The 27,891-nt window shown below is 47.3% G+C and overlaps 1 protein-coding gene across 3 annotated transcripts; it reads left to right on the top strand.

Annotated features, from left to right (window-relative positions):
* The first annotated feature begins 14,592 nt into the window (after nt 1–14,592).
* Acp5 (acid phosphatase 5, tartrate resistant) lies at nt 14,593–25,986 on the top strand. Of its 3 annotated transcripts, none has more exons than XM_027411611.2 (8): nt 14,593–14,727; nt 15,858–15,993; nt 20,561–20,702; nt 21,651–21,747; nt 22,232–22,498; nt 22,707–22,834; nt 24,485–24,830; nt 25,460–25,986. In XM_027411611.2, exons 5-8 carry the CDS (start codon nt 22,232–22,234, stop codon nt 25,709–25,711), a joined length of 993 nt encoding a protein of 330 aa, XP_027267412.1. In that variant the 5' UTR covers nt 14,593–14,727; nt 15,858–15,993; nt 20,561–20,702; nt 21,651–21,747; the 3' UTR covers nt 25,712–25,986. The 3 variants fall into 3 exon arrangements, with proteins under 3 accessions (XP_027267412.1, XP_027267413.1, XP_027267414.1); XM_027411612.2 differs by having other exon boundaries at nt 20,532–20,702; XM_027411613.2 differs by lacking the exons at nt 14,593–14,727; nt 15,858–15,993 and adding an exon at nt 20,213–20,469.
* The last annotated feature ends 1,905 nt before the right edge of the window (nt 25,987–27,891 follow it).

Raw genomic sequence — 27,891 nt, 5'->3', positions numbered from 1 at the left:
GACAGCGTCCTCTTCCGCACCCAGGCTCCGCCCCCGTGGCCTTGAGTGACGGGTAAAGCCGGAACAGGATCTGGGGCTCCCGGCCGGCTTTTGGTGGGTGTATTGTACCAGCGTTCCTGCTGGAGTTAGGATAGGAGCATACTCGCTGCAGAGTTTATTCACGGCTGTCCGGATCGGATAGCGGCGTCTTTCTGCACTCAGAAGCCTTCCTTCCAATGGATAAACTGGAAGCCTGAGTGGCTCTTGGCCTCAGCTGCCAACTCTGAGCCTGTGAACCAGAAGGGAAAGAGTCAAATAGCTGGTTTTACATATGAATTTGTGAATGTCAAAATAATAGTTTGGACCGGTGTGATGGCTTTGCTGCCAAGCCTGACTACCTGAGTTTGAACCTCGAGGACCCACAAGGTGGAAAACCTATTTTCTCACGTCGTCTTCTGAACTCCAACAAAGTACTATGGCACTCCCGCGTGGACTCGTGCAAAAAGTGTAAAATGCAGTTTAAAGAGAGAACGTATCCAGACGTGGTGGTATACACCCCTAATTCCAGCACTCAAGGAGCAGAGGCAGGAAGATTTCTGTAAGTTCAAAGCCAGCAACTTCCAGGTCATTCGGACTACACAGTGAGACCCCCTCTGGGCGTGGAGTGGAGGTTACGGGGATTTGTGTTCGCAAATACTGTCCACGTCGCCCGCCACTGCTAGCATACGGACACAGAGTGTAATCTCGGCCCAGCGTACAGAAGAATGAGTCTGAGCTTGGATCCTATGCACTACTACACAGGGACCTCCAACCCTTCACCTTCCTGCCAACTAAAAGATCAGAAAATTTTTCTTCCCAGAGATCCATAGTGTAGAGGCCAAGCAGTTTTTATTGGACCACAAGGTGGCAGGAGAGGGCCAACAACAAAGCTTTCTTACACAAAATCGGATAATAAACGTTTTTTAATTAAATAAAACTGAACAAAATATTAGGAGCCAGAAAGATGGCTCCAGTGGTAAAGGCACTCACTACATAAGCCTGACTCCTCCAAATTGTCCTCTGACCTCTGCACGAAGAAGAACACATACACATTAAATAAGTACACCTGGATGCTTGGCAGTTGTGGCTACCCTAAAATCTGGGACGTGGGCGCCTGTGTGACAGTCTCCCTGTGCAGATGCACCTCACACACATCTGCTCACCCCAGAAAGGGGCCCCACCTCAGACCAAACAAAACATGGACACCACCAGAATGTGGTTGAGAAACCAAAAATTAAAATTAATAAAAGTTTTAAAACTTAGGCTCTGAAAGGGGAACTTCTAATGGTTGGGGTTTTTCTGGTTTTTTGTTTTTTCGAGACAGGGTTTCTCTGTGACTTTGGAGGCTGTCCTGGAATTAGCTCTTGTAGACCAGGCTGGCCTCGAACTCACAGAGATCCGCTTACCTCTGCCTTCCGAGTGCTGAGATTAAAGGCGTGCGCCACCACCACCCAGCAGGAACTTCTAATAGTAAAGGAAAATTTAACTCCTTAAATCAGGAGTGCCAAGGCTGGTGCCTGATCCCCTGCTCTCAGAGAAGGGGAGGTAACTGTCCACCACTCTTCTTAAAATTCCTTTGCTAATTGCTGGTCATAAAGATCCCCCAGCCCAGGGAATAACTGACAGACCCTGTGACCCTGTAATCCTGCAAGCCCATGCCCTGTCTTATCTCACTCAAATGTATCTCACTTAAAATATACAGCTACTGTTTATACTCTCTACTTTGTATGACTTTAAGTAATCATGGAAACTCTGAAATTTGTGGCCTTCAACATTATGGTCTGCCCCTTTAAAAGCTTCTCTTTTTGGCTGGTTAGCATCTCATTTGCCACCATGCAGCAGTGAGATCCAAGCTGGCCAGCTTGAGCAATAAAAAGAAACCTTTTGCTTTTGTATCAGAGTGTCGACTCCTTGGGTTAGTCTCTGGGGCTCCAAGAACCTGGCACAACAGTGGTGAACCAATGAAGTGAACTAATTTGGTGAACCAATGAGTTTTATTTAAAGGAATATGAGTGAGGAGTGACTCACAGGTGTGGAAATGACTCAAAAACAGTTGCATCACCAAAGCAGACTAGCATGGACCACATTGCTGCTTGACAAAGTTCCAGCATTTCGATATTGCAGACCACAATTCTCCAGCATCTTTTTACTTTCACTTTTAATGATTCCCAATATTAATGCCTTTCCCTTTGAGAAATTTTGTATGGGCTTTGGTAAAGGATAAAAATGTGTACAATAATAGCCTCTCTAAACAAAATAATTCTTCCGGGAAAAAAATTCCTGCCACCATGGAACCAGGAATCCCATTGTGCCCTCCTAACTACACCAAGAACAGAAAAGTTAGAGATTTACCAGACACACCTGACCCTGAGGATGAAATACCTACAATTCAGATCCAGAGCCTGAGGAAGCCTGAGGTCATTAAGGGCAAGAGTTCAGATAATAAATTCAGAGAAATCAGAATGGTACGGTATGATGGGAAAAGACTAAGACACCAGGACCTTCCCTTTTGGGACTGTTATGAAGGGAACAGGTCCACATAGTAAGACTAAGAAACTGCAGTATAATGTTTGCTCCCCAGAAGTCCTTTCCAAGGTCAGACATTTGGATAAGGTCTCCTTTCCCATTCCCTTGGGGGCTTGAGGAAAGTTCCTGCTTGCTAAAGCAAACATTCTCTCCTCATAACATTCTCTCCTCATCTCTGGCAACAAGAGGAATGTGTGGCCCTCTATTAACACGTGAGTGTTGCCTACTGTCAAGGTCAAGGCTAGATTCCTCTACTCCTGATTTCAAGCCACACCCCAGCTCACATGCTCCTTGTCTCCCATTTAATCCTATGTGCAGCTATACAGTATAAAAGGTGTAATCTTTTCTCAATTAAAGGCTGCTGGAAGCCTTCCCTATTCACCCCCAGACTGTGTCTCCTCCTTGACCCCAAACTCCACACATCCTCTTTGGAACCTGAAACCCACCCCCCACTCACCCTAAAAGGTCTCCCACAGCCCACCACAGCATGGGTGTCACAAAAGCTAGGAAGCCGAGTGCATTGCGCAGCCTGCAGGCAGCTCAACAGGTTGAAGAGTGTCCTTTCGAACCTGTTGGAAAGTAGCTATCTGCTTCTTGCAGGCAGCTGGACTGTCTGAGAGTCTTCCTTGTAGCTTGGCTTGTCTGAGAGGTGCATTCATCATTCACACACACACACACACACACTCACACACACACACACACACACACACACACACACACTCACACACACACTCACACACACACACACACTCACACACACACACACACACTCACACACATTTGGGGAGCGAGGGACCTAGTGAATCTGATTGGCTTCAGGGACATCCCGAAGCTATTTTGAGTTGTTTATGAGCTTTTCTGCAGGGTGGAACGTTTCATTCTAGAAGGAAACCGCTAAACAACGACAATCAATTCTGACATCTTCTAAAAACATGATTAGTGGCGCTTGCTATCCTTCTGTTCTATCAAATTTTCCCCATTGGCTTATTCTCTGGTTTGTTTCCTTGTGTGCTTCGTCCATATAATTAGTTGCTTCTTGGCCTGTCCTTTTTATCAGGTCTGAAGAAGTGGCTGGTCTAGATTTCTTTGAGGCAAGAACTAAGATTACAGCATAGGGGCCCGTGCTAAGTCCAGAAAAGCACTGAGAGTCCAGAAACTCCCATAGATGTGTGAGAACTCTTGTTATAGCCTTCAAAAAACACTTTTTGTGGGGTGGGACATATGGCTCAGCCATTAAAAGCACTGACTGTTCTTCCAAAAGATTGGAGTTCAAATCCCAGCCCTCACATAGTGGCTCACAACCATCTGTAACTCCAATTCCAAGGCCATCTGTTGCCCTTTTGTGGCTTCTGCAGGCACTGCACACATACTGTACACAGACATGCGCAGGCAAAACAACCACACCCATATACAAATCTATAACATATATTTTATTACATTTATTTGGCTATGGACACACATGCTTGTGCGCTGCATTGAGCACATAGAGGTCAGAGAACAACTTGGAGTCGTGGGAATCAAACTCAGATTGTTAAACCTGAAGGTGAGTGCTTTTCATCTTACCAGCTCCACTTTGGATTTGTACCTTGTGAAGATGTGCAAAGAACTGGATCTGAGACTCCACCTTCTGGTACCGACCCAGATGAGCTCTTTTCCTCCTACCAGCTCCACTAATCCAGTCCATCTCCATTCCTTTGTGTCAGTTCCCAATCCCCAGAAACACTGTCTATAAGGGACTACAAGAGGCACAGTAGACTTGGGTGGAAGATGCTCACCATCCCTCCTGCCTTCCCTTACACTGTCTCAGGCCTACTCATCACCCTGTAGTGTTGTGCCCAAATTCTGAACTCCAAAATCACCAAGAGACCCATTCTGAAGCAAAAGCAAAGAGTCTTTTATTGTTTAAAGAGTTAATTGTCTTAACTCGGGCCCTTCATCCATTCATCACAAAATGGAATAAGAAGGACCCAGGGTGGGGAGGGGGGTGGGACCTTGAGGTGGGGAATGTATTGGGGTGTGTAAGGGGAGTATCTGGAGTATGCATGGTATGCTTCCGGGCCTGGGCAACCTGTCCTGTCAACTGGTTGCTATGTCCTATAGGCCCTCCCAGGGCAGTTGCTATGCTCTGCATGTCACTGTTACACTTAAAGCATATCAAGAGTCCTCCAGCTAAATTCTGATTGGTTCCTTGCCTCGAGGAGAGTATCTGACCTCCTAGTCAGGCAAGGTCAGGAAGCTCAGTACATTTTGCTGAGTCAGGAGTCTTTTGTCTTGCTGGGTCTTTTCTGCAGCCTATCATGGCTGCTAAAGCAGGGGGCTGGGTGAGGGTCTGGTCCCTTCAGTAGTAGCCTGCTTGCCAGAGCTCCTCTTTCCACCACATCAACACTCCCTGGGGACTCCACTCTCCGGTGTGAACACAATGCCCCCTAGCTCTTTTCCAGGATCCCTCTCAGCATTTTCCTTCCATGCATCTCCATTCCTTTCTGCCACCCACCCATCTGCAGAAGCACTTTCCACCAGGGACCCCAGAGCCACCACACTTACCTAGGATCCAGGAAGGGCAACCACAACCAAAGAATGGAACACCCACCAAATGAAGACAAGACCAGACACCAACACTAAGAAACGTCCCAAACATAGTGAAAGACCTGTACGACAAGAACTTGAAGTCTTTGAAGAAGAGATCATAAAATGGGAAGATCTCCCATGCTCTTGGATAGGTAGGATCAACATAGTAAAAATGGCAATCCTACCAAAAGTAATCTACAGATTCAATGACATCCCCATCAATTCCCAGCACAATTACTCACAGATCTTGAAAGAACAATATGGAAAAACAGAAAACCCAGGATAGCCAAAACAATCCTGTACAACAAAGGACATGGTCAATAAGACAAAATGGCAGCTTATAGTGTTGTGCCCAAAATCTGAACCCCAAAATCATCAAGAGGCCCATTTTGATGAAAAAGCAGAGAGTCTTTTATTGCAGTTGTTTAATGAGCTAACTCCATGTTAGCTTTGGCCTTTCATCCATCCACCACAGCACATGGTTGGAGAAAGACAGCAAGAAACCACACAACAGGGACTTATAGGGCAGTGTAAGGGGAGTGTCTAGGGGTGCGCACAGGCTCAGGATTGGTGCGCTTTCAGGCTTGGATGACCTGCCCTTCATTGATTGGTCAACTGGTTGTTAGGGCCCATAGGCCCTCCCAGAATGGTTGCTATGCTCTGCAAGTCAGTTGTGCAGTTGTTCGTGAAGCACACCCAGAGCCATAAAGCACAGCCCCACCAGCTAACTTCTGATTGGTTCCTTGCCACGAGGAGGGCATCTGACTTCCTAGTGAACAGAGAAGGCCCAGCAAGGTCATACAAACACACATTAGCCTGTCATGGCTGCCAAAACAAAAGGCTGATCCCTTCAATAGAATGGGAAAAGATCTTCACTAACCCACTTCTGACAGAGGGATGATCTCCAAAATATATAAAGAACTCAAGAAACTAGACATTAAACTACCAAATAATCCAATCTAAAAAATGGGGTACAGGTCTAAACAGAAAATTCTCAACAGAACAATCTCAAATGGCCAAAAGGCATTTAAGAGTTTGTTCAACATCCTTAGCCACCAATGGAATGCAAATCAAAATGACACCATCTTATACCTGTCAGAATGCTAAGATAAAAAACACTGATGACAACTTATGTTGGAGAGGATGTGGAGTAAGGGGAACACTCCTCCACTGCTGGTGGGAGTGCAAACTTGTACAGCTACTTTGGAAATCAGTATGGCAGTTTCTCATAAAATTGGGAATCAAACTACCTCAAGACCCAGCAATAACACTATTGAGCATATATCCAAAGGATGCTCAATCATACCACAACAATACTTGCTCAACTATGTTCATAGCAGCATTATTCATAATAGCCAGAACCTGGAAACAACCTAGATGCCCCTCAACCAAAGAATGGATAAAGAAAATGTGGTACATTAACACAATGGAGTATTACTCAGAGGTTATAAAAAAACAATGACATCATTAAATTTGTAGGCAAATGAATGGAGCTAGAAAAAGTCATACTGAGTGAGGCAACCCAGACCCAGAAAGACAAACATGGTATTACTCACTCATAAGTGGATATTAGACACAAAACAAAGGAAATCAGGCTACAATCCACAGCCCCAGAGAACCTAGATAAAAGGAGGACCCTAACAGGGACATTCATGGAAGGCCCCAGGAAAGGTAGATAGTTAATTTCTCCTGGATAAACTGGGAAGGATGGTAGAAGGGAGGAGATGGGGAGGGGAACATGAGGGATCCAGATGGCCGAGTTGGGGATAGGATGGAGAGAGAGAGCGCAATGAAAGAGATATCTTGATAGAGGGAACCATTATGGGATTAGGGAGAAATCTGGTGCTAGGAAAACACCCAGAAATACACAAGGATGACCCCAGTTAAGACTCCTAGCAATAGTGGAAAGGTTGTCTGAACTGGCACATCCCTGTAATCAGATCAGTGACTGTCATCATAGAGCCTACATCCAGTAACTGATGGAAGGCTATGTTGATGTCTATTGTCCATGCGATGCCAGGACCATGTTGGTGTCTGTGGCCCAGCTGTGGCTGAGGACCATGTGAAGGTCCATGACCCATGCTGTCAATGACTATAAAGGGCAAGCAGTATTGATGACTTCAAACTCACAGTTGAGAATGAGAGACATAGAAACAGCCTATACAGGAAGCCATTGAAGAGAACTCTTGAAAAATTTGATAGGGTGCTAAAGTGTAGTTCTTCACAGGTGATACCTTCTGGTGTGGGTGAGGTGAGGAAAGACTCTGTTGTCTTTAAGGGGCTGCTCACTGGGAGCTTGACCATGCAGTAGTGAGTATATGGACAACACAAATTGAACTTGGTATTTTCTTACACTTCTTCTGTAGGGAGCCGGTTCCTGCATTCTCCATTACAATAATGGTGCCTGAAGACACCAAGATGTAAATTACTTCACAGGCGCTGGGTAATCTCCATTCCTTTGATCTCTGCCTATCCCGTGGCTCATTTGGCCTGAGGAGCTGAAGCCATTCATAGGGTAACACGTCCCAGGCGGCTGCTTGCCAGCCTTTATTAAGGAAATGGGTTTCTTAGTTCAGAGTCTCCGCTCTGGTAAGCTTATGCTCTCCCCAACTCTCAAGATGCATTAAAGCTTGTCTGCAGAAGGATCTGAGAGTCCTGCGTGTATTTCTTGCCGGCGAGAACATACAGCGCGCGGGACATTCTTCCTTCTTCTTTTGTGTTTAGGAGGTCACAAGGGTGAGGGTGAGGACCTGGGAGGCCTGGGAAATGAATATGATCAGGATGCATTAAGTGAAATTTCTAAATAATCCTGACACAAAACATCCAGGAGATGTGAAAAGACCAAACCTAAGAATAATAGGAATAGAAGAAAGAAGAATCTCAGCTCAAAGGGCCAGAAAATATATATTTTCAAGAAACCATCGAAGAAAACTTTCCTAACCAAAAGAAGAAGGTGCCTATAAAGGTATAAGAAGCTTACAGAACACAAAATATATTGTACCAGAACAGAAAGTCCCCTCGCCACATAATAATCAAAACATTAAACATACAGAATAAATAAAATATTAAAATTAAAAGGGAGAAAGAACAAGTAACATGTAAATCAAGACCTACTAGAATTACACACAACTTCTCAATAGATACTCTAAAAGCCAGAAGGACCTGGATAGATGTCCTGCAGACTCTAAGAGACCACAGATGCCAGAACAGACTACTATACCCAGCAAAACTTTCAATCGCCATAGAAAGAAAAAAAATAAGATATTCCATGATAAAGTCAGCTTTAAAGCAATATCTGTCTATGAATCAACCCCTACAGAGGGTGTTAGAATGAAAACTCCAACCTAAATAGGTTAGCTCCACTCATGAAAACACAGGAAATAAATAATCTCATACAAGCAAAACCAAAAGAAGGGAAGCACACACAAAAATACATACAAATCACCAACAACAAAACAATAAGAATTAACAATCATTGGTCATTGATATCTCTCAATATCAATAGACTCAATTTCCCAGTAAAAGGACGCAGGATAACAAAATAGATATGAAAATAGGATCTATCCTTCTGCTGCACACAAGAAACATACTTCAATATCAAAGATAGACATTATCTCAGAGTAAAGGGTTGGGAAAAGATTTTTCCAAAGAAATGGACATAAGAAGCAGGCTGGTGAACCTATTCTAATATCTAACAAAGTAGGTTTCCATATGGCTTCTCTAATGGTCCTTAGTATTAGTTGTCCCTCCCCATAGTCCCTCCCCCACCCCTTTCTTACTTTTCTCTCTTTCTCTCTCTCTCCCTCTCTCTCTCTTTCTTCTTTTTTGTTTTTGCTTTTTATCGAGACAGGGTTTCTCTGTATTGTTTTGGAGCCTGTCCTGGGACTTGTTCAGTAGACCAGGCTGGCCTCGAACTCACAGACAACTGCCTGCCTCTGCCTTCCGAGTGCTGGGATTAAAGGCATGCACCACCAATGCCCAGCTCGAGAAGGTGTATTCTTTTGTATTTGGGTGAAATGTTCTATAGATATCTGTTAGGTCCAGTATTTCTCTGTTTAGTTTTTGGCTAGAGGACCTGTCTGTTGGTGAGAGTGGGGCACTGAAGTCTTCCGCTATCAATGTGTGAGCGTCGATGTGAGATTTAAGCTTTTAATGTTTCTTTTACAAACATGGGTGCCCTTGCATTTGGGCCATACATGTTAACAATTGAAACATCATCTTGGTGGATTTTTCCTTGGATGACTATGAAGTATCCTTCCCCATTTCTTTTGATAATTTTGGTAAGAAGTCTACTTTGGTGGTTTCTCCTCCGCACCCGTTTGTCATTCCGCGCCAGCCCTCTTCTAATTCTTGGGTTCTCTCCCCACCCGGGGATCTCTCTTCTCTGGGTGACCTTCCCTCGTCCTGGGATCTGTCCTCACCAGGTGATCATTCCTTGATGATATCCTGGCATTATGCTGAGCTCAAAGGCTGTCAAAGGTTGCATGGCTACATCATACATGTGTTAAGTGGTTGCATAAGGACTCTGTATGCAGAAACCATTTGGACCTGGGACCATGCGGAGCTGGCTCAGGAGAGTGACAGGTGGGTACTGAGGAGAAACCACTGGGGTGGGAGAAGGAAAAGAGTTGGGAGCAGGAACAGGAGAGAGGGAGAAGCCAGGATATCAACTGGCCCATCTCTTCTTATTATTAAAAGGTGGGAGATTAAACAGGGGTTATCAGGTAGGCAGGAATATGCCAAATCCTCAAGTCTGCTTCCAGCTGACTTAGTGGTATTGCCATCTTTGAGGTGGGAGGAAGAAAAAGCTGGGGTGCTGCCACGTCCTGGGGTAGCTGGTTATTTCATTGCAGTCCAGGCTCTTTGGAAATCTCTGGTGCCTCTTGGACCTTTACATTCACTCAGGAGGCCCAGATGGTTGATTTGAGGGCCTCTGGACATGCTTTGTTTCTCCAGATCTGTGGCTACCAGCAGGCATCCCTGTAACAACATATATAGATGAAAAAAATCTAAATGGATATATATATATATATATATGTATGTATGTATGTATGTATGTATGTATGTACATATAGATGACTTAGGTGGTATTGTCGTGTGTGTGTGTGTGTGTGTGTGCGTGCGTGCGTGCGTGCGTGCGTGCGTGCGTGCGTGCGTGCGTGTGTGTGTGTGTGTGTGTGTGTGTGTATTTTAGGAAGTTTCTGCAGATCCAGATGTAGAACTCTCAGCTCATTCTTGGCACCGTGTCTGCCTGCATGCCACCATGCTTCCTGTCATGATAATGGACTAAACCTCTGAACTTTAAGCAAACCCTAATTAAAAGTTTTCCTTTATAAGAGTTACTATGGTCATGGTGTCTCTTCACAACAACAAAACCCCAAGACAAGCACCAGCCCAGCTACAAAACCTGTGATCCACAATAAAGACCTGACTGCATGATCTGCTGGTGCAAAGGGGATGCAAACATCGTGGGAGTAACCAACCTCTGCTTATATCTAAGGCCCACTCCACAAGATGGAATCCATGCCTGACACTGCTTGGGTAGCCAAGAATCTGAGACTGGGTAGGCCATGGACCCATGGGAAAACCAAATACTAATGTTATACTAAAGGAACACAACAATAAAATGACTCCTACCAACACTCTGCTACACCCATAGATCAGTGTCTTGCTCAGCCTTCACCAGAGAAGCTTCTTGCAATAGATGGGAACTAACAGAGACCCTTAAGCAGACAATGTGCAAAGAGGGAGTGACTGGAACACTCAGTCCTAAATGGAATATCTTCATCAAACCCTCCTCTTCAGGGCTCAGGGAGCTTTATGGAAGAGAAGGCCGATGGATACCTAAAGAAGTGTCACTGGGTATATAAACCAAGCTTTATGCTAGGCCACCTGCCTAGCAGCAGATACTAATGAATTCAATGTTTTAGACAGACTTCTTTTTTTGGGAGTGGGGACACTAGCTCACAAAATAATGACACAGAGACTTATTATTAATTATGAAAACTGGGCCTTAGTTTAGGCGTGTTTCTAACTAGCTCTGATAGCTTAAACTAACCCATAGTTTTTAATCTACATTCTTCCATGAACGCATTACCTCATCACCATCATGCCCATCATTATTTCACATCTGGCTGGCAACTCCGCCTGTCTTCTTCCCAGAGCTCTCTGCTCAAAAGTCCCTGCTATAACTCCTGCATATCCATAGGCCATTTAGCTTTTTTTGTTTTTCAAGACAGGGTTTCTCTGTGGCTTTGGAGCCTATCCTGGCACTCGCTCTGTAGACCAGGCTGGTCTCAAACTCACAGAGATCTGCCTGCCTCTGCCTCCCGAGGGATTAAAGGCATGTGCCGCCACTGCCGGGCTTAGCATTTTACTAAACCAACCACAGTGACATATCTTCACACAGTGTAAAGGAATGGTATTTTTGGAGACTTTCTGTCTCATATTGCATTGTTTGAGCATTTTTGTTTTATTGATCTCTTGCTTGCATATTTTGGTTTCTGCTTTTTATTTTGTGTTTTGTTTTGTTTGTTTTTTTAAAGAGAGAGAGATAAGAGGCTAGAATTGGGTGAGTGGGGAGGTGGGAAGAATTAGGAGGAAAACGTGATCAAAATATACTGTATGAAAAAAAATTCAATTAAACAACTGTAAGAGAAAAATAACTGGTTCTGAACTTCCTCTTTCCGATGACGTACATGAAGTCCGGTCACAATGTATGAACTTCATCTGTGAGTGGAGGGACTCCTATGGGTCTGGCCTCAATGGTCACCAGAAGAATCTAATATCAGGGTCACATTGTACTGGCTTTCCCAAAGTCATACATCCTGAGTGGTCACCAAAGCAACCAAGAAAATCAATAAGCTTGTGCCATGACGTGGTTTCAGATATAGAGAACAATTTATTGCAGTGATAACTACTGAACCTGGGGTAGCAAACTGTGGGAATGGGATAGGGCTGTCTGGTGGGAATCCCGTTGTTATTATTTTCTGTACTTATTTTGAGACAAGCTCTCACTGTGCAGCCCAGTGAGAACTCACGGAGCTGAACTCACGGAGCCCTGCATGCCTCTTTCTCTTGAGTGCTGGGAGTAAAGCCATGCACCACCATGCCCAGGTTTTTGTTTATTTTTGGGTTTTTGAGACAGGATTTCTCTGTATAACATCCCTAGCTGTTCTGGAACTCTTTGTAGAACAGACTGGCCTCGAACTCACAGAGATTCTCCTGCCTCTGCCTTCCAAGTGCTGGGATTAAAGGTGAGTGCCACCACACCTGGCAGTTTTTATATGTTTTATGTTTGAGTAACTGGCAGTAAATTAAACCATCCTTGTGAAACTTGGTAAATATATATATTTTCTCTGGAAGTACATTTTCATTATGCATTTCATTAACTTTCAATGTTCCTTTGTTCATATATGATTTAAACTTAAATCACTTTCAGTGTAGTGCATCTGTGACCAATGAATAAATAAATAAATTTAGTAAACATTTAAAAGATAATTTTTAGCTGGGTGGTGATGGCACACACCTTTAATCCCAGAACTCATGAGGCAGAGGCAAGCAGATCTCTGTGAGTTTGAGGCCAGCCTGGTCTACAGAGTAAATTCCAGGACAGCCAGGGCTATTACACAGAGAAATCCTGTCTCGGGAAAAAAAAATTAAGATTTTTGTTTTTAAGTATGTATGTATATGTATGTATGTATATGAATGTGTTCTATGGGTTTAATTTGAACCACATGCATGCAGAACCCATGGGAATCAGAAAGAAACAGATATGGGTTCCCTGGAACTGGGGTTACAGGCAATTGTGAGCTGCCATGTGGGTGCTGAAGAACCAAACGTGGGGCCTCTGAAGAGCAGTGATCACTCTGGATCACTCATTTACTTAAATTTTAAAGGAGCTGAAGAAATAGCTCAGCAGTTGAGAGCCTCTTGCAGAACACCGCCACTGTTTACAACAGCCTGTAACTCCAGCTTCAGAGAACTGGTGACTGCTTATGGACTCATATGTGGGTACACACACACACACATATACGTACACATGATTTAAAATAATAGTAATAGGGACCTGACCTGGTGGTGGTGCACTCCTACAGAGCCTCACTGGGGAGATGGAGATGGCAAATACCCCAGGGGCTCACTGGCCAGAAAGTGAGAAATTAAGTCAGGATGGAACTGGGTGTGGGCATGGTGGTGCATGCCTTTAATCTCCATCATGGACTCTTGCCTGAAGTAACTTGAAATAAACCCTCCCCTCCCCAAGTCGCTTTTGGTTATGGTGTCTTATCACACCAATTAAAATCCTAGCTAAGACACCTAGCCTGCATGAAGCCCTGGATTCTATCCCCAGCGCCATGTAAACCAGATTATGGTGGCACACACCTGTCATCCCAGCACCTGTGAGGAAGCAGAAGGAACAGGGTCATCTGGCTATCCAGGGAGCTCCAGGCCAGCCTGGACTACAGAAGAGCTTGGGGGGAAAAGCAAAGTTATTTTAATGCTGTCTCTCCTCCGCCTGGCATTTGTCTTAGCCCCACGTGACCCTAAGTGGGAAGCATAGGTCCAGCCCCGGGGAATGAAGTTGTTTGCAGCAGTAAATTAGATGAAGACAGGTCTTTCACAGCCTCGGGGTCCAGGCTGAAGGACTTGTTGGCCAGAGCACTGCAGAGTCAAAGAAAATGTGTGAGCAGGAGACAGATGGGAAAGATGTGGGCCTAGGCTGAGTGTCCAGGAACTGAAGGACAGGAGCATGGAGATGACAAAGGGAATTCAAGATGAGTGCCAGGCATAGGCTTGACTCGAGGTGGGAGCTCCTGTAGGGAGTGAGTGAAGGTAACAGATGTTCAGTGTCTGTAATTTTTCTTTTCTTTTTTAAATTTGCATGCATTCGTTTGCTTATTTATTTATTATTTTAGGCATAAGTGTACCACGTTGCCCATATGGAGGTCAGAGAACAACACAAGAGTCATTTCTCCTTCTACCACAAATCCTGATCTAAGGTCTCAGATTTGGCAGCAAGCACCTTTATCCACCGAGCTATTTTGTTCACTCTGCCTTTCCCTTCTCTCCCTCTCTCTTTGCCTCTCCCTCTCTCATCCCTGGCTGGCCTGCAGTTAACTATGTGGACCAAGCTGGTCCCAAACTCACAGAGCAACTCCTGCCTCTGCCTCCCAAGCACTGGAATCAAAGGATCAAAGGCATTGCACCACCATGCCTAGCCTCTTCGGGGTTTGGGGGTTTTTGTTTTTTTGTTTGCTTTTGTTTTGTTTTGTTTTTTGAAACAGTATGTTAAGGCTGGCCTTGAACCAGGCAAGAATAAGTTGATCTCCTATATCCCCTGCCTCTACTTCCACCGAGGCAGGATGACAGCTTATATCCTCACTCTGGACTTGGTTGATTCTACTGTAGGATGCGCCTCACCCAGCCATCTCCCACCAAGCACCCAGCGCTTATTCTTTCATTAGAACAAATCTGGATTATCTGAAGTGACTGCAGTTCCGACGTTGGCCACGTGGGGCAGCAGTGGACAGACCAAAGCGTCAGTTACAGGAACTCCGCGACTGGTCCCCTGCTCAGCATCCCCACTTTCCCTTTGCTAAGGAAGGAGCAAATGAGGTAAGGAAAGCGGGGGAGGAAGAGGTCAGCTCGATGGTAGAGTGGTTGCTTAGTAGGTTCAAGGCCCCGAGTTCCATCTCCAGTACTGAAAAAATTAAAACAAACAATAACAATTAAAAGCCCGCCAATAGCCCAGCAATTGGGGCAGAGGCTGGGGCTGCGGCAAAGGCAGGGGAATTCTGAGTTCCAGGACAGCTTGGCCTATAAGCCAGAGTTTGTCTCCATAAATAAGTTAATAACTGAATAAATAAAATACACCTTTGGAGACAGTTTCTTCAAGCCTTTATTAGAATGAATACTAACCTGTTGCTTTTTTATTTATTTTATGTATATGTGAGTGCTCTATCTGCATGTACACCTTTACACCAGAAGAGGGCATCAGATTCCACTATAGATGGTTGGGAGCCACCATCAAGACCTCTGGAAGAGCCGCCAGTGCTCTTAACCTCGGAGCCATCTCTCCAGCCCCTACCCTGTTGCTTCTATGCCAAGCTGGGCGGGCCCCTGTTTTCCAAAAGGCCATTGGATCAACATCTGAGCCTATTCACTTTTGTGAACTGAGGGGAGGGGCGGGGAAGCAGGAGGTGACAGACACCAGTAATCCCAGCGCTTGGGAGATATAAGCAGGAAGATCAGGAGTTCAAGGCCAATCTACACAGTAAATTTGTGGTCAGCCTGGGGTACCTGAGGCCCTGACTGAAAAATAAATAAATAAATGCATACATACATAAGTAAATAAAAAATAAGTGAAGCAAATAACATTTCTTGGCATACAGTCAAGCTATCAGGAAGCAATAGACTCCAATCAAAGTGTGATGGGTATCCTTGACACTCAACTTGATGGGGCCAGAATCAAGATATTACCCCTCTAGACGCACCTGTGTTTTCAGGAAGGTTACCAGAGTGGAAGCCCTTCTCTCACCTGTCATGAGTGGTGCCTTCCTGCAGGTGGCCCAGATCTGGAAAACAATGGCTTGCTGGCTGGCTAGCTGGCTGTCTGGCTGTCTGGCTGCCTGCCTGCCTTCGGGCCTCTCCTCCCCTCCTTGCTTTTGGGTGCCTCTATTACTGCTGCTGTCATGGCCACTTCTGTGTTCCTTCACTGACATTGGAACTTGGCTTCTTCCACACAGGCCAGCAGCTTCCCAGGGATCTTCCAGGCATTTGGCACAAGACTGAACGGCTGAGGCATCCATCCCCATGCACTGAGCAGCTTCCGATTCTCAGCCTCCCCTGTGTGAGACTGTGGTGGTGCCAAGCCCCCACCACGTAAGCCACTCTAGTCTGGTTTTGTTGTTGTTTTTTAATTTGTTTTATGTGTATGAGTGTTTGGCTGCATGTATGTATGTATGTAGGGAGCCGCTCCTGCATATACCATGTGCATGCCTGATGCCTATGAAGGTCAGAAGAGGACATCAGATCCCCTGGGACTGGAGGTACAGATAATTGTGAGCTACCATGTAGGTGCTGGAAATTGAACACAGGTCTCCAGAAGAACAGCCAGTGCTTGGTCATCTCTCCAGCCATGAAATCCCCTTAAACACACACACACACACACACACACACACACACACACACACACACACGCTCTGTTCCTCTAGAGAACCCTGTCTAACTTGTGAGGACAGAATCAAGGGAGCCATGTAAGCTGCATACTCAGGCTTGATGGAGGATGGAGAAATGGAGTGTTCAAAAGGTTTCTCTTCGTTCTGTCATGTTCCAAAGACAAGTGAGCTCCTGATAGATGTTAATGGCACAGCCAGAAATAGGACAGAGAAAGTGTGCAGTGTGTCGGCACATCCCTGCAGTCCCAGCACTCAGGAGGTGTCTCTAGGGCAGGAGGTCAAGGTTATCCTGTTGCACAAAGTTTCGGGTCAGCCTAGGTAAGCAGGAGGCAGAAAAGGTTCTTGTATGACAGAGCCCACATGGGTGGGAGATGGGAAAGAGAAAATAAATACATGTGACACTGGTCAGGCAGCCATAGCGTGCTGTAGACATGTCTAGCCGGGTGTGGCTCAGGAATAGATCATAAGACCCTGGGTTCCACAGCCCGCACTGGAAAAAAAAATCCAGAGAGTGTGAATACAGGAACCCAGAAGCCACACTGTAAGAAGGAAGAGCCTTCAAGCATGGAGCATGGAGAACAAAGGCCCTGAGGCCACAGGCTCCCTAGGAAAGGTGAGGGGTCAGAGAAGCCAGGAAACTGGAGGACAGTGGGGAAACAAAGGGCAGGAGAGGGGAGAAAGCAGGTACAGGACCAGCTAGAGAGGAACGCCAGCATGGGGCTGACCTCTCAGGCTGAGGTTGCAGGGGGAAATTAGAGAGCCCCCACCTGTGAGGTGGAGGTAGGGAGAGAGGATCAGGAGCTCAGGCCATCCTCAGCTATGTAGTAAATTTAAATCCAACTCAGGTCATTAAAGTTAAAAACAAAAGGCAATTATGAAATGGTACCCCATTTTTCTCTGAAGGCAAATTAAAACATAGAAAACCATGAATAGACACTGAGCCTAGGGGCATGATGGTACTGTAAGAACCCCCAGAAGCTCAGGCCTCCAGAATCTTTTCCCAGGACCATGACCACCCCAATCACCATGAGGAAGAGGAAACTTGATGCAAACAGCAAGAGGCTTTAATGAAAGGTGTACGTTTGTACAAACGGGCTCTCTCAGCATGCAGGCTAGAGAGCAGCATCCCCGGGGAAAAGGCGTTTTTAAAGGCAAAAACCACAAGCTTAGGGAGGGGCGTGACCAGAGTCATGGGTTCCTAGGAGGCCCTTTGTCTTGAGGAGAGGGCTGGGAATCAGATGGCCTCCTGACCCACCAGTTATAAAACATGCAGACCTCAGGATATGCTTATCTTGCTTAAGCAAATGGTAGCTATCTCTTTGTTTCATAGGGACCCTTAATTATTAATTATTGACACATTGGCCAGTGGGGCAATCTGTTTCCTCCATGAGCCCCGTCGGGGAGGGTGGCCATCTGGGAATTCTTGGTACCCAGGTATCTTATGGCCTTGTAAGCTGGTAAATTCCAGGCCCTAAGTCATAGTAGTGGCCTTAGTTTCTGGGTTAGGCTGCCCTACATTCAGTTTGGAGAGTTTCCTTATCTGGGCTATATTTCTTTGCTAATTTTTAAGTCTTTCAGTACAACAGTGGGAGGTTGAGGTAGGAGGATAGCCAGGTGTTTCAGGACAGCCTAGATTAGCAATGTAACAAATCGTAACCTCAAAAAATACAAGTAAAAAGTGTATAAAACCAAATAATCAGAGCATAGCATATTGGTTTACAACTTTGATTCCAGCATTGTGGAGGCAGGCAGATCTCTGTAAATTTGAAGCCAGCCTGGTCTACCTAGCAAGTCCAGGACAGCAAGGCTATAATGTGACCCTGTCTTAAAAAAAAAAATTAAAAAAGGCGTGGTGACACCTACCTGTAACCCAGTGCTCTGGAGGAGCACTCTGGAGGACCAGGAGTTCAAGGTCATCCTCAGCTACACAGGGAGTTTGAGGCCAGCCTAGTCTCCATGGGACCTGCCTCAAAATACCTTAGCTTTTATGTCACTCACTATTCACAAAACTCCAGAATATCTGCAGATTTTTACCAGCTTTCCACACCTCTCCTTTTGGTGGCCTGGAGTAGTCACTGCACTATCTTCACAGCTCCTTGGTCTCCTCAAACGCTGAGGTTTTTGTTTTTGTTTTTTGATGCGGGCTCTGGATCTGTGGCTGAGGCTTGCCCTGGAGCTCATGTCCTCCGGCTTCTGCCTTCCCAGTGCTGAGATCACAGGTGTGGCCACCTCACCCAGCTTGATCAACGCCCATTTGCTTAATTTAACATCAATGTTTTGTGTACAGAGTGTGTGTACATGTGTATGTATACACAACTAAGAGGCCAGTTCTATACTCCCTCCATTTCATCCCAGGGATCGAATTCAGGTCCTCGGGGCTGGCAACAAGCACTTTCACACACTGAACCCTCTAGCAGGACCTGGCTGGGATTTTTCTCATCTGTAGAAGCCTGGGATTCCTGGGGGGGGTGGGCGCTCGGGGTTCTCAGAAATAAGCTCAAAGCCACATGACATCACTGGGACATCAGAATGACCATTCTGTCACTGGGCCCCTTAACAAGTTACCTGCCAGATGACTCCCCACTTGAAGCTGGGGAGGGGTTCCACACTGTGGGAGGGGCTTGCTTATGCTCGTGTTGGTTTTTTTGTTTTGGTTTTTTTAGTTTTTTTAAATAGCATATATTAAATATTATTAGCATACATATTAATTATACACAATAGTGGTTCCGTTATGACGTTTCCTAATTGGGTATAATGTATTCTGATCACAGTCATCCCCATCATCAACTTTCATGTGTGTGTGTTTACCTTCTCCTACTTCAAAATGTTTTCAGTTTTGTGCGTGATAGATGTATGGGCCCACACGAATGCTATGGAAAGACTGTGGAGGTCAGTTAGGCATAGAGGTGCTCACCTTTAATCCCAGCACTCTGGAAGCAGAAGAAGGCAGATCTCAGTGAGTTCAAGGCCAGCCTGGTCTCCATATCCAGTTCCAGGACACCTAGAGCTACATAGTGAGACCCTGTCTCAAACAAACAAAACACAAAACAAACCTGTGGAGTTCAGAGGACAACCGTGTGCAGTTGATTCTCTCCTTCCAGGGTGATTCGGGTTCCAGGGACCAAATTCAGGTTGCCAGGCTTCACTGCAGGGCCTTTCCTAGCCTCCCTGTTTCTGTGTGACTGTGTTGTTGTTTGGGTTGGTTTTTGTTTTCTTTATAGAGACAGGGTTGCCTTGGCTATCCTGGAGCTTACTATATAGATTAGGCCAACCTTGAACTCCCAGAGATCCACCTGCTTCTGCCACTCAAGTGTTGGGATTAAGGAAGTGAGCCACCACGCAGGCCCACCCCTATTCTTTGGAATTTTAAGGACAATTTGACTCTCCCCTGGAACGTATTTATTTATGAATGAGACTGAGTCTCGTGTCTTGAACTTGCTCTGGAGCTGATTTAATCTTGACCTGATCCTAGGTCCTCCACGGCCTAGGATTATAGGTGTGCCCTGTTTTATTCCGGCCTGGGTTTGGCACCCAGGGCTTTGTTCGCGTTGCCAAGCACTCTACCAACTGAGCCACATCGCCGGCCTCCCCACAAACAGGCAAACTGTCTTATTTGAAGGAACGGGGTGAGACCTGCGGTGTGCAGAAGAGTGTGGCTCTGTCCGCCACTCTGGGTCCCTCTCCGCCTAAATTCTTCCTCTGCGGATTGTGAAGGCCCATTTTACAGGTGGCTGTTACCTGGCACTTGTAGGAGTCAAACCCGCCCACCATCCCGATGCTGGGGGGTGGGGGTACCAGAGCGGCTCTGCTGCCACCCTGGGCTCTTCTCGCCCATTTCAAAGACCTGGAGACCAATTAGAGACATCACACCTGACTAGGCAGCCCAGCTCCATCCAGGGCTGAAACTCCCCAGCACGGCCACCAGGTGCTGGGGGCACCAGGGGTCCTGGGGCTGCCGCTCCTCCTGGGACTCTGAGCCCTGGAGGCAAAGGCGCCAGGTAGTGGCTGAGAAAGGGCTGGGGCGGGGAAATCGAGGCACCCGCCCTCCGCAAGCCTGGACTCACAGGGTTGGCGGGGAGCTGTGGGCAAAGGCTGGCCGGCGCCGCCTCTTCACCCGCCCGCGGATCCGCAGCTCGCCGGGTCCGCACTGCTAGGCCTGGACCCTGGACCCACCCGCGAGGTGAGACCGGCCAAGTCAAGCCCTTAGCTCTGCCCCACGGGGGAGGGGTCTCTGCTTTTCAGGTCACCCACTTCCTTCCTGTTCGTCTCAGCTGAGAGGTGCGAGTTGGGGGTCCACAGCAAGCCCAGCGCTGGGTGACCTAGGGTGAGCCGCTGACCCTCTCTGAGCCTTTATGCAAAGCACCGAACGAGGAATTCCGGGAGCCGCACCAGCGGAGGCGCGAGGCATTGGTGGTGAGTGTTGAGGGAACTAAGTCTGAGGAGTGTGGGCGGCGTGTGTGAAGTTGAAGAGACTGGTGAGGAGGTGAGAAGCTGGCCACACCTACCACGGTGCTGGGCTTCTCGGCCAAGCCAAACGGTGTGTGTGCAGATAGCTGCCGAGGGTCCTGGGGTCAAAAGGCTGCAGCCACGTGGTGTGTCCCTTCTGGGAGTTCCTCAGGCTGGAATGGGGGTTGGGAGGATCGTGGACAGAACTTCCTGGAAAAGGCAATCAGTGTTGTTGTTGTTGTTTATGGGGTCGAGGTGGACGCGGAGACAGCCCCACACTTAGATGACTGCAAACAACAGAACTCGCATTAGAGATACAGACTCCCGCACAAAACACAGACATGCACAGGGGTCTGTCACATGGGTGCCACAGAAGAATTCAGCCCTGAAATTCCAGCACTTGGAAGGCAGAGGCAGTGGCTCGGGAGTTCAAGGTCATCCTTGGCTACATAGGGAGTTTGAGGTCGGCCTGGGGTACTTGAGACTCTGACTCCAAACAAACAAAAAGAAAACGAATTGGAGTATGTGTCACAGACAAGCCACTCAGGTTGCTCGGACGAGGCACCCACTCAGTCTGGCTCAGATGCACACAGAAAAAAGTGAGCTAGTGACAGGCAGCCAAGCATATAAGAACACAGAAGTGAAACATGTTCAGGCAGGCACAGGGCAGCCTCATGAGAGTGTGCAGACACTTAGACACTGGGACCTATGGATACCCTCCCAGCACACATACAGTCAGACCCTGGCGTGCAACCCCGAAGCTGTGCTAGCTTTGAGAGACTTCTCACAGCCCAGCCTGTCCTGGATGCCCACCCCCTACCCCCATGTTCATTTCTGGGGAAGTCCAGTGCTCACATGACCCAAGGGGAGGGCTACTGGACAGTCCCTGGAGAAAATGCATCATCTCTCCCACAGGTGCACTTCCCCCCAGGGAATAAAGACTCGGTGATCGCCAGTTCTGCTCCAGGATTGCCTCTTGCAGCCTCACTGAGCAGTCTGTGCTTCCTCCAGGGTGAGTGCCAAGTACCAGAGGAAGGTGGTGGAAGAGGTCTGTGGGGCCACTCTTCCCTAGCTCCTTGACTCCTTGACCAGGGACAATTGCTGCTGCTATGTCTTTGGAACTGACAGCTGTGGATGGCTAGCTCTGCTGTGTGTGTGGGGTGTGTGTGTGTGTGTGTGGGTGTGTGTGGGTGTGTGTGTGTGTGTGTGTGTGTGTGTGTGTGTGTGTGTGTGTGTGTGTGTGTGTGTGTATTGAGACAGGTCTCAGATACAGCTGGCCTCAGACTTTTCTGTTTCCACTTCCCAAACTTCCTGTGTACCTGAGACTGACCTTGAACTTCTGCTCCACCTCCCTGCTTCCTGAGTTTATGTGTATGCACCATCACACCTGGCTCAGCTGGCTTGCCTTGGCTTGGAACAGGGACAGGGACAGTGCAGTTTTCAGGGGCTTGTGCTCCATCCTTAGCCAGGACTCCAGACTCTCTCTTCACTCACAGATGGATGCACGGACGGTACTGCTGGGCCTGCAAATCATGTCACTCCCGCTCCTGGCTCATTGTGCAGCCGCTACTCCCACCCTGAGATTTGTGGCTGTGGGTGACTGGGGAGGGGTCCCCAATGCCCCATTCCACACAGCCCGGGAAGTGGCCAATGCTAAAGAAATCGCCAGAACCGTGCAGATTATGGGTGCTGACTTCATCATGTCCCTGGGAGACAACTTCTACTTCACTGGAGTGCATGATGCCAAAGACAAGAGGTTCCAGGTATATGCTCTACAGCAGGGTTAGAGGTGACAGTGGGGAGGCCACTCCAACCTGGGACCTTACTCTGGGGAGGACAGAGGGAAGCAGGACTCCTACAGGTAAGTACCTGGGACATCCAGTGGCTCCTTTGTCCTTGGTCTTTGATTTGGTGGGAATAGCAGAGTGGCTCTTGACCCCAGAGGTGGGGTACCCATTTTGTCTGTCACAGGAGACCTTTGAGGATGTGTTCTCTGACCGTGCCCTCCGCAATATCCCCTGGTACGTGCTGGCTGGGAACCATGACCACCTTGGCAATGTCTCAGCACAAATTGCCTACTCCAAGATCTCCAAGCGCTGGTGAGCCTTCCCCCTTCCCCAAAGAGACTCTCTCTCAGGGCAAAAAAAAGACACTTTAGCTTTTGGGAGAATGTCTGGTTTTGTTTTTTATTGTGTTGTCTTTACTGAGGGGTCACAGCGTATGTGTGCAGGCCAGAGGACAACTTGTGGGAATCAGTTCTCTTCCCCCACTGTGTGGCTTCCAGGGCTGGAATTCAGGTCATCATGTGGCAGGTGGTTTCCTCACTGAACCATGGCACTGCCCTCAGAACCTCTGTGTTTTGTAGGCCCTGCTGGCCTTGGATCTCCTATGTAGCCAAGGATGATCCTGAACTTCCAATCCTGCTGTCTCCATCTCCCAGGGAAAAGATTTCAAATGCACATCACCACACTCAGCTGTTCGTTTTTTTTGAGACGGGGTCTTGCTATCTAGTCTAGGCTTGTCTCAAAAATTAAGATTCTCTTGCCTCAGCCTCCAAAATATTAAGATGACAGATGTGCCACTGTGACTAACCAAATGAGCCTTTGGGGGCTGAAGAGAATGCTCAGTCAAGGAAGCGCTTGCTAAGCAAATACAAGGACCTAAGTTCAATCCACAGAATCTGTGTTAAAAACTGAGTGTGGAGGCGTGAGCCTGTAGCCCTAGTCTGCATGGGGAAGGGTGTATGAACACAAAGGAATTCTGGGGCTGGATGACTCGACAGCCAGGCTGAATCTGTGAGCCCACAGCTTAATGAGATGCCCTGTCTCAAAAAAGCACTTGCCTTGTAAACCCAAGGACCTGAGTTCAATCCTGGGAGTCCATCGTGAAAAAAAGAAACGGTTACCACAGTTGTCCCCCACCACACACACACACACACACACACACACACACACACACACCCTAACAATGAAAAATGGAAACAAACACAGTGAAGCTGGAGAGATGGATCCAATAGTTAAGAGAGCTTGCCGCTCCAACACAAGGACGGGGTTTCAGATCCCAGCACCCACATGAAAAGCCAAGCACAAGCCCTTTCATGCATGCAACTCCAGCTGTAAGTGGGGTGAGAGGAGAGACAGGAGGATCAATTGAGCTCGCTGGCTTCCAGGCTAGGCAGAAAAAAGTGAGCTCCAGGGTCAACAAGAGACCTTGCCTCAAAAGAACTCGGTGGAGGGTGATGGAGGAACTCAGCTCCCTCCTGTGGCCTCCATAAATGCAGGGGTGTCTGCACCCCCCACAAACTCACAGAAATATACCAAAAAACTCAAGATGCATGGCTCTTGAGGGACAACACCTAAAATTGGCCCCTGACGTCTATGCTTATGTGCAAACATGAATATATGTGAGCACACACACACACACACACACAATTTAAAAAGAGGTCCTTTGCCTCAGGGTTCATTTCCCAGCACCCATATGGCAGTTCACAGCCATCTGCAACTCCCGTCCCAAGGAATCTTTTTTCTGACCTCCACGGTCACCGCGTGCACACGCAGCACGTAGACACACATTCAAGCATATAAAATTCAGGCAAGCAATCAAGCATATAAAATATAAAAAAATAAAATCTAAAAAGAAATGTTTTTAAGATTTAAAAAAAAAATAAAAACAGGAAGTTCTTTGGCCAGAACTAATATTAGTGTGTCCCTGCCTAAAATGTTTACCCACAATTTCTGTTCCCTCCACAGGAACTTCCCAAGCCCTTACTATCGTTTGCACTTCAAAATTCCACGGACAAACACAACTGTGGCCATCTTCATGCTGGACACCGTGATGCTGTGTGGCAACTCTGATGACTTCGTCAGTCAGCAGCCCAAAATGCCCCGAGACATGGGAGTGGCCCGAAGTCAGCTGTCCTGGCTCAAAAAGCAGTTGGCAGCAGCCAAGGAAGACTACATTTTGGTGGCTGGCCACTACCCCATCTGGTCCATTGCTGAACACGGACCCACCCGCTGCCTGGTCAAGCACTTACAGCCACTGTTGGCCACATACGGGGTCACTGCCTACCTTTGTGGACATGACCACAACTTGCAGGTGAGGGCTCCATGAATAGGATGGGGAATCTGCCAAGGAGTTCTTAACTGTACTGCAAGGTGCCACATGGCCAGATTCCTGCTGTTCAGAGGGCCTCTGGTATCTTTCTGAACATCAGTACCCTTCCTCAAATTACGATGTCAAGGGGGCATGGCTCAAAAGCAGAGTGCTGGACTAGAGTCCCCCAGGGAGGAGTTTGGCTTATTGCTCAGTGGCAGAGCCCCTGCCTAGAATCCCCCAGTGAGGGGCTGAGATAGGGCTCAATGGTAGAACCCCTGCCTAGAATCCCCCAGCGAGGGGCTGGGGTGTGGCTCAGTGGTAGAACCCCTGCCTAGAATCCCCCAGTGAGGGGCTGGGGTATGACTCAGTGGTAGAGCCCCTGCCTAAAATAACCCAGTGAGGGCTGGATTGAGGCCCAGTGGTAAAGTGCTTGTCTACAAAGCAGGAAACCATGGGTTTCGTCCTCAACACTGAAAAACAAAACCTGCCAAAGTTGTACTTATGAAGTAGGATTGATATGCTGTGGTCAGGGATACACCTATTCCCACACTTACGGTAGGTCTAGGTGAAGCCCCTGGTCATCCCCTAGGCAGGGCTGGATTGACGAACCTTGCACCCTCTGCCCTCAGTATCTTCAGGATGAGAATGGAGTGGGCTACGTGCTGAGTGGGGCCGGCAACTTCATGGACCCCTCTGTGCGACACCAACGCAAGGTCCCCAATGGCTACCTGCGCTTTCACTATGGATCCGAGGACTCCCTGGGTGGCTTCACATATGTGGAGATAAGCTCCAAAGAAATGAGTATCACCTATGTGGAAGCTGCTGGAAAATCACTCTTCAAGACCAGCCTCCCTAGACGACTCAGACCCCTATGGCTCTGAGGCAGGAAGCCTCTGCATGCACGGTGGGTGGGCGCTGTGAGGACCTCAGCCATGGGCAGCTTCTTCTCTGGTTCCTATTGCTCTGACAGAGTGGGAAGGGAAACCACAGAGGCTTACATACATGAAAGGAGTATGTGCACACTGACTAACCCCACCCCACAGCCAGGCTCACCCCTGAGGTTCTAGAGTACAGCTTTCTTGGAGTGAGGCTTTCTTCTAAATCAAGCATTTTATTGTCACTGCTATTCAATAAAAGAATGGTTGTCAAGACTGCACTTGTCTCCAAAATGGGCGTGTCATCGGGGTTACAGTGCGTGTGTCCTCGTGTCGGTGAATGTAGCATCAGTGTGTATGTCGTGGCTAAAGGACAACTGTGGAAGTCTGTTCTCTCCTTCCCAGTGATCAAACACAAGCTCCAGGCTTGATGGAAAGTGCCTTCACCTGCTAAGCTATCTCTCTGGCCCTCCCTTCCATCTCTTAGTTCCATGCATAACCAACTAAATTTATACATGGACATTAACCCTCCTACCCCCAGCTCTGGGACTGAGAAATCTAGGTACTATGGTACTATGGAATCTAGGGCCTCCTGCATGCTATAGAAGGACCCTAACCACTGAGCTACATTCTTAGCCCTTGTTTCTTTGAAGCTGGGTCTCATGTAGCACAGGTTGGTCTTGAACTCCAGTTGCTCCTATCTCTGTCCCCACAGTGCTGTGATTATAGGCATCTTCCATCATTCCTGGTTGTGATGTGATTTTAAGTAAGCATCAAGATGTGAAGGTTGATCTTGTGGTCCCAGGTGGAGAGTCAAACAGGAGGACCACTTGTGTCTAGAACTTCTAGCATAACAAGGTCGTGCTGAAAATGAAGGGCTGGTTTGCTAGTTCTAGCAGTCAGGAGGCAGAGACAGGCTTATCTCTGCGAGTTCTGGGTCACCCTGTTCTACATAGCAAGTTCCAGGTCAGCCTGTGCTACTTGGTAAGACCCTGTCTCAAAAAAATAAATGAATAATACAGAGAAACCCTGTTTCAAAAAAGAGATAATGTATCAATCAATCAACCAATCAGTTATTCCATCAGAAAGAAGGACACAGCAAGTCCCCAAGTTCCTCCCTCCTTCAAACCAATACCCCTCACCACCTTGAGCCAACCACTATCCTCACTTTCCTGTTTGCTGTAAGTTCCCATAGCTCAAGCTGGGCTTAGGCCTGCTATGTAGCAGAAATGAGCCTGCCCTCTGGATCCTCCTTTGCTGGGGATCCAGCTCAGGGCTTCATGAACACTAGGCCAGCCCTTCCCCAACTGAGCTCTAGTCCAATTTTTAATTGTTCGTTTGTTTCCAGGTAGGGTTTGTCTGTATAGCACATGCTGTCCTAGCACTCACTCTGGAGACCAGGCTGGCCTCAGATTCAGAGATCCACCTGCCTCTGCCTCCCAAGTGCTGGGATTAAAGGTGTGGGCCACCACTGCCTGGCTTATTATTTTGTTTTTATTATTGTTAAATTTTATTTATTTTTATTTATGGGTATGTGTGTGTGTGCCTGCTTGTCTGTATGTGTGTCACGTACTTGGAGGTGTCTACAAAGGCCAGAAGAGGGTGTTGGGTCCCCTGGGATTGCGATTAAGAGCAGTTAGTAATGAAACCCAGGTCCTTTGCAACAGCAGCAAGCGCTCTTAAACACTGAGCCCGCACTCCAGTCCTGACCTCTTTTCTGAGAGAGGATCCAACTAAAGTCCAGGCTGACCTTGAGCCCAATAAGTAGCCGGGGATGGGCTCGAACTCCTGAATGTCCTACCTGCCCCTCACAACAGGATGTCCCACCACCTAAGGCTGCACATTTTAGGGGCTTTGGAGACCTGAAGGATCTGAGTATGGTATGCTGTGATTTACCACAGAGCCCCAGGCTCCGGCTCCCCTTAGCGTTGAGGATACCATCCAGGCTTCGGAACACACTAAGACCAAACTGCTCTGTTTTTCCTCTTCCCTTTGCTTCCTGTCCTCAACCTCCCCTTCTTGACAGCTAAGGAACACCAGGTGAACACAGCTCTACTCCAAGTCCTTTTACTTAACCACAGCTTTTCATTGGTTTATCTTCCAGCATTTACTTTTGACCATTTCAATATGGAGCTGGGAATACTTACACATTCAAAAATCTAAAGTTTATAGAAAAGTGCAGCAGG

The sequence above is a fragment of the Cricetulus griseus genome, chromosome 4 (assembly GCF_003668045.3).
Source record: "Cricetulus griseus strain 17A/GY chromosome 4, alternate assembly CriGri-PICRH-1.0, whole genome shotgun sequence".
NCBI lineage: Eukaryota > Metazoa > Chordata > Mammalia > Rodentia > Cricetidae > Cricetulus > Cricetulus griseus.
The sequence above is the reverse complement of the archived record's forward strand: the minus strand, read 5'-3'. Positions and strand labels throughout refer to the sequence as shown.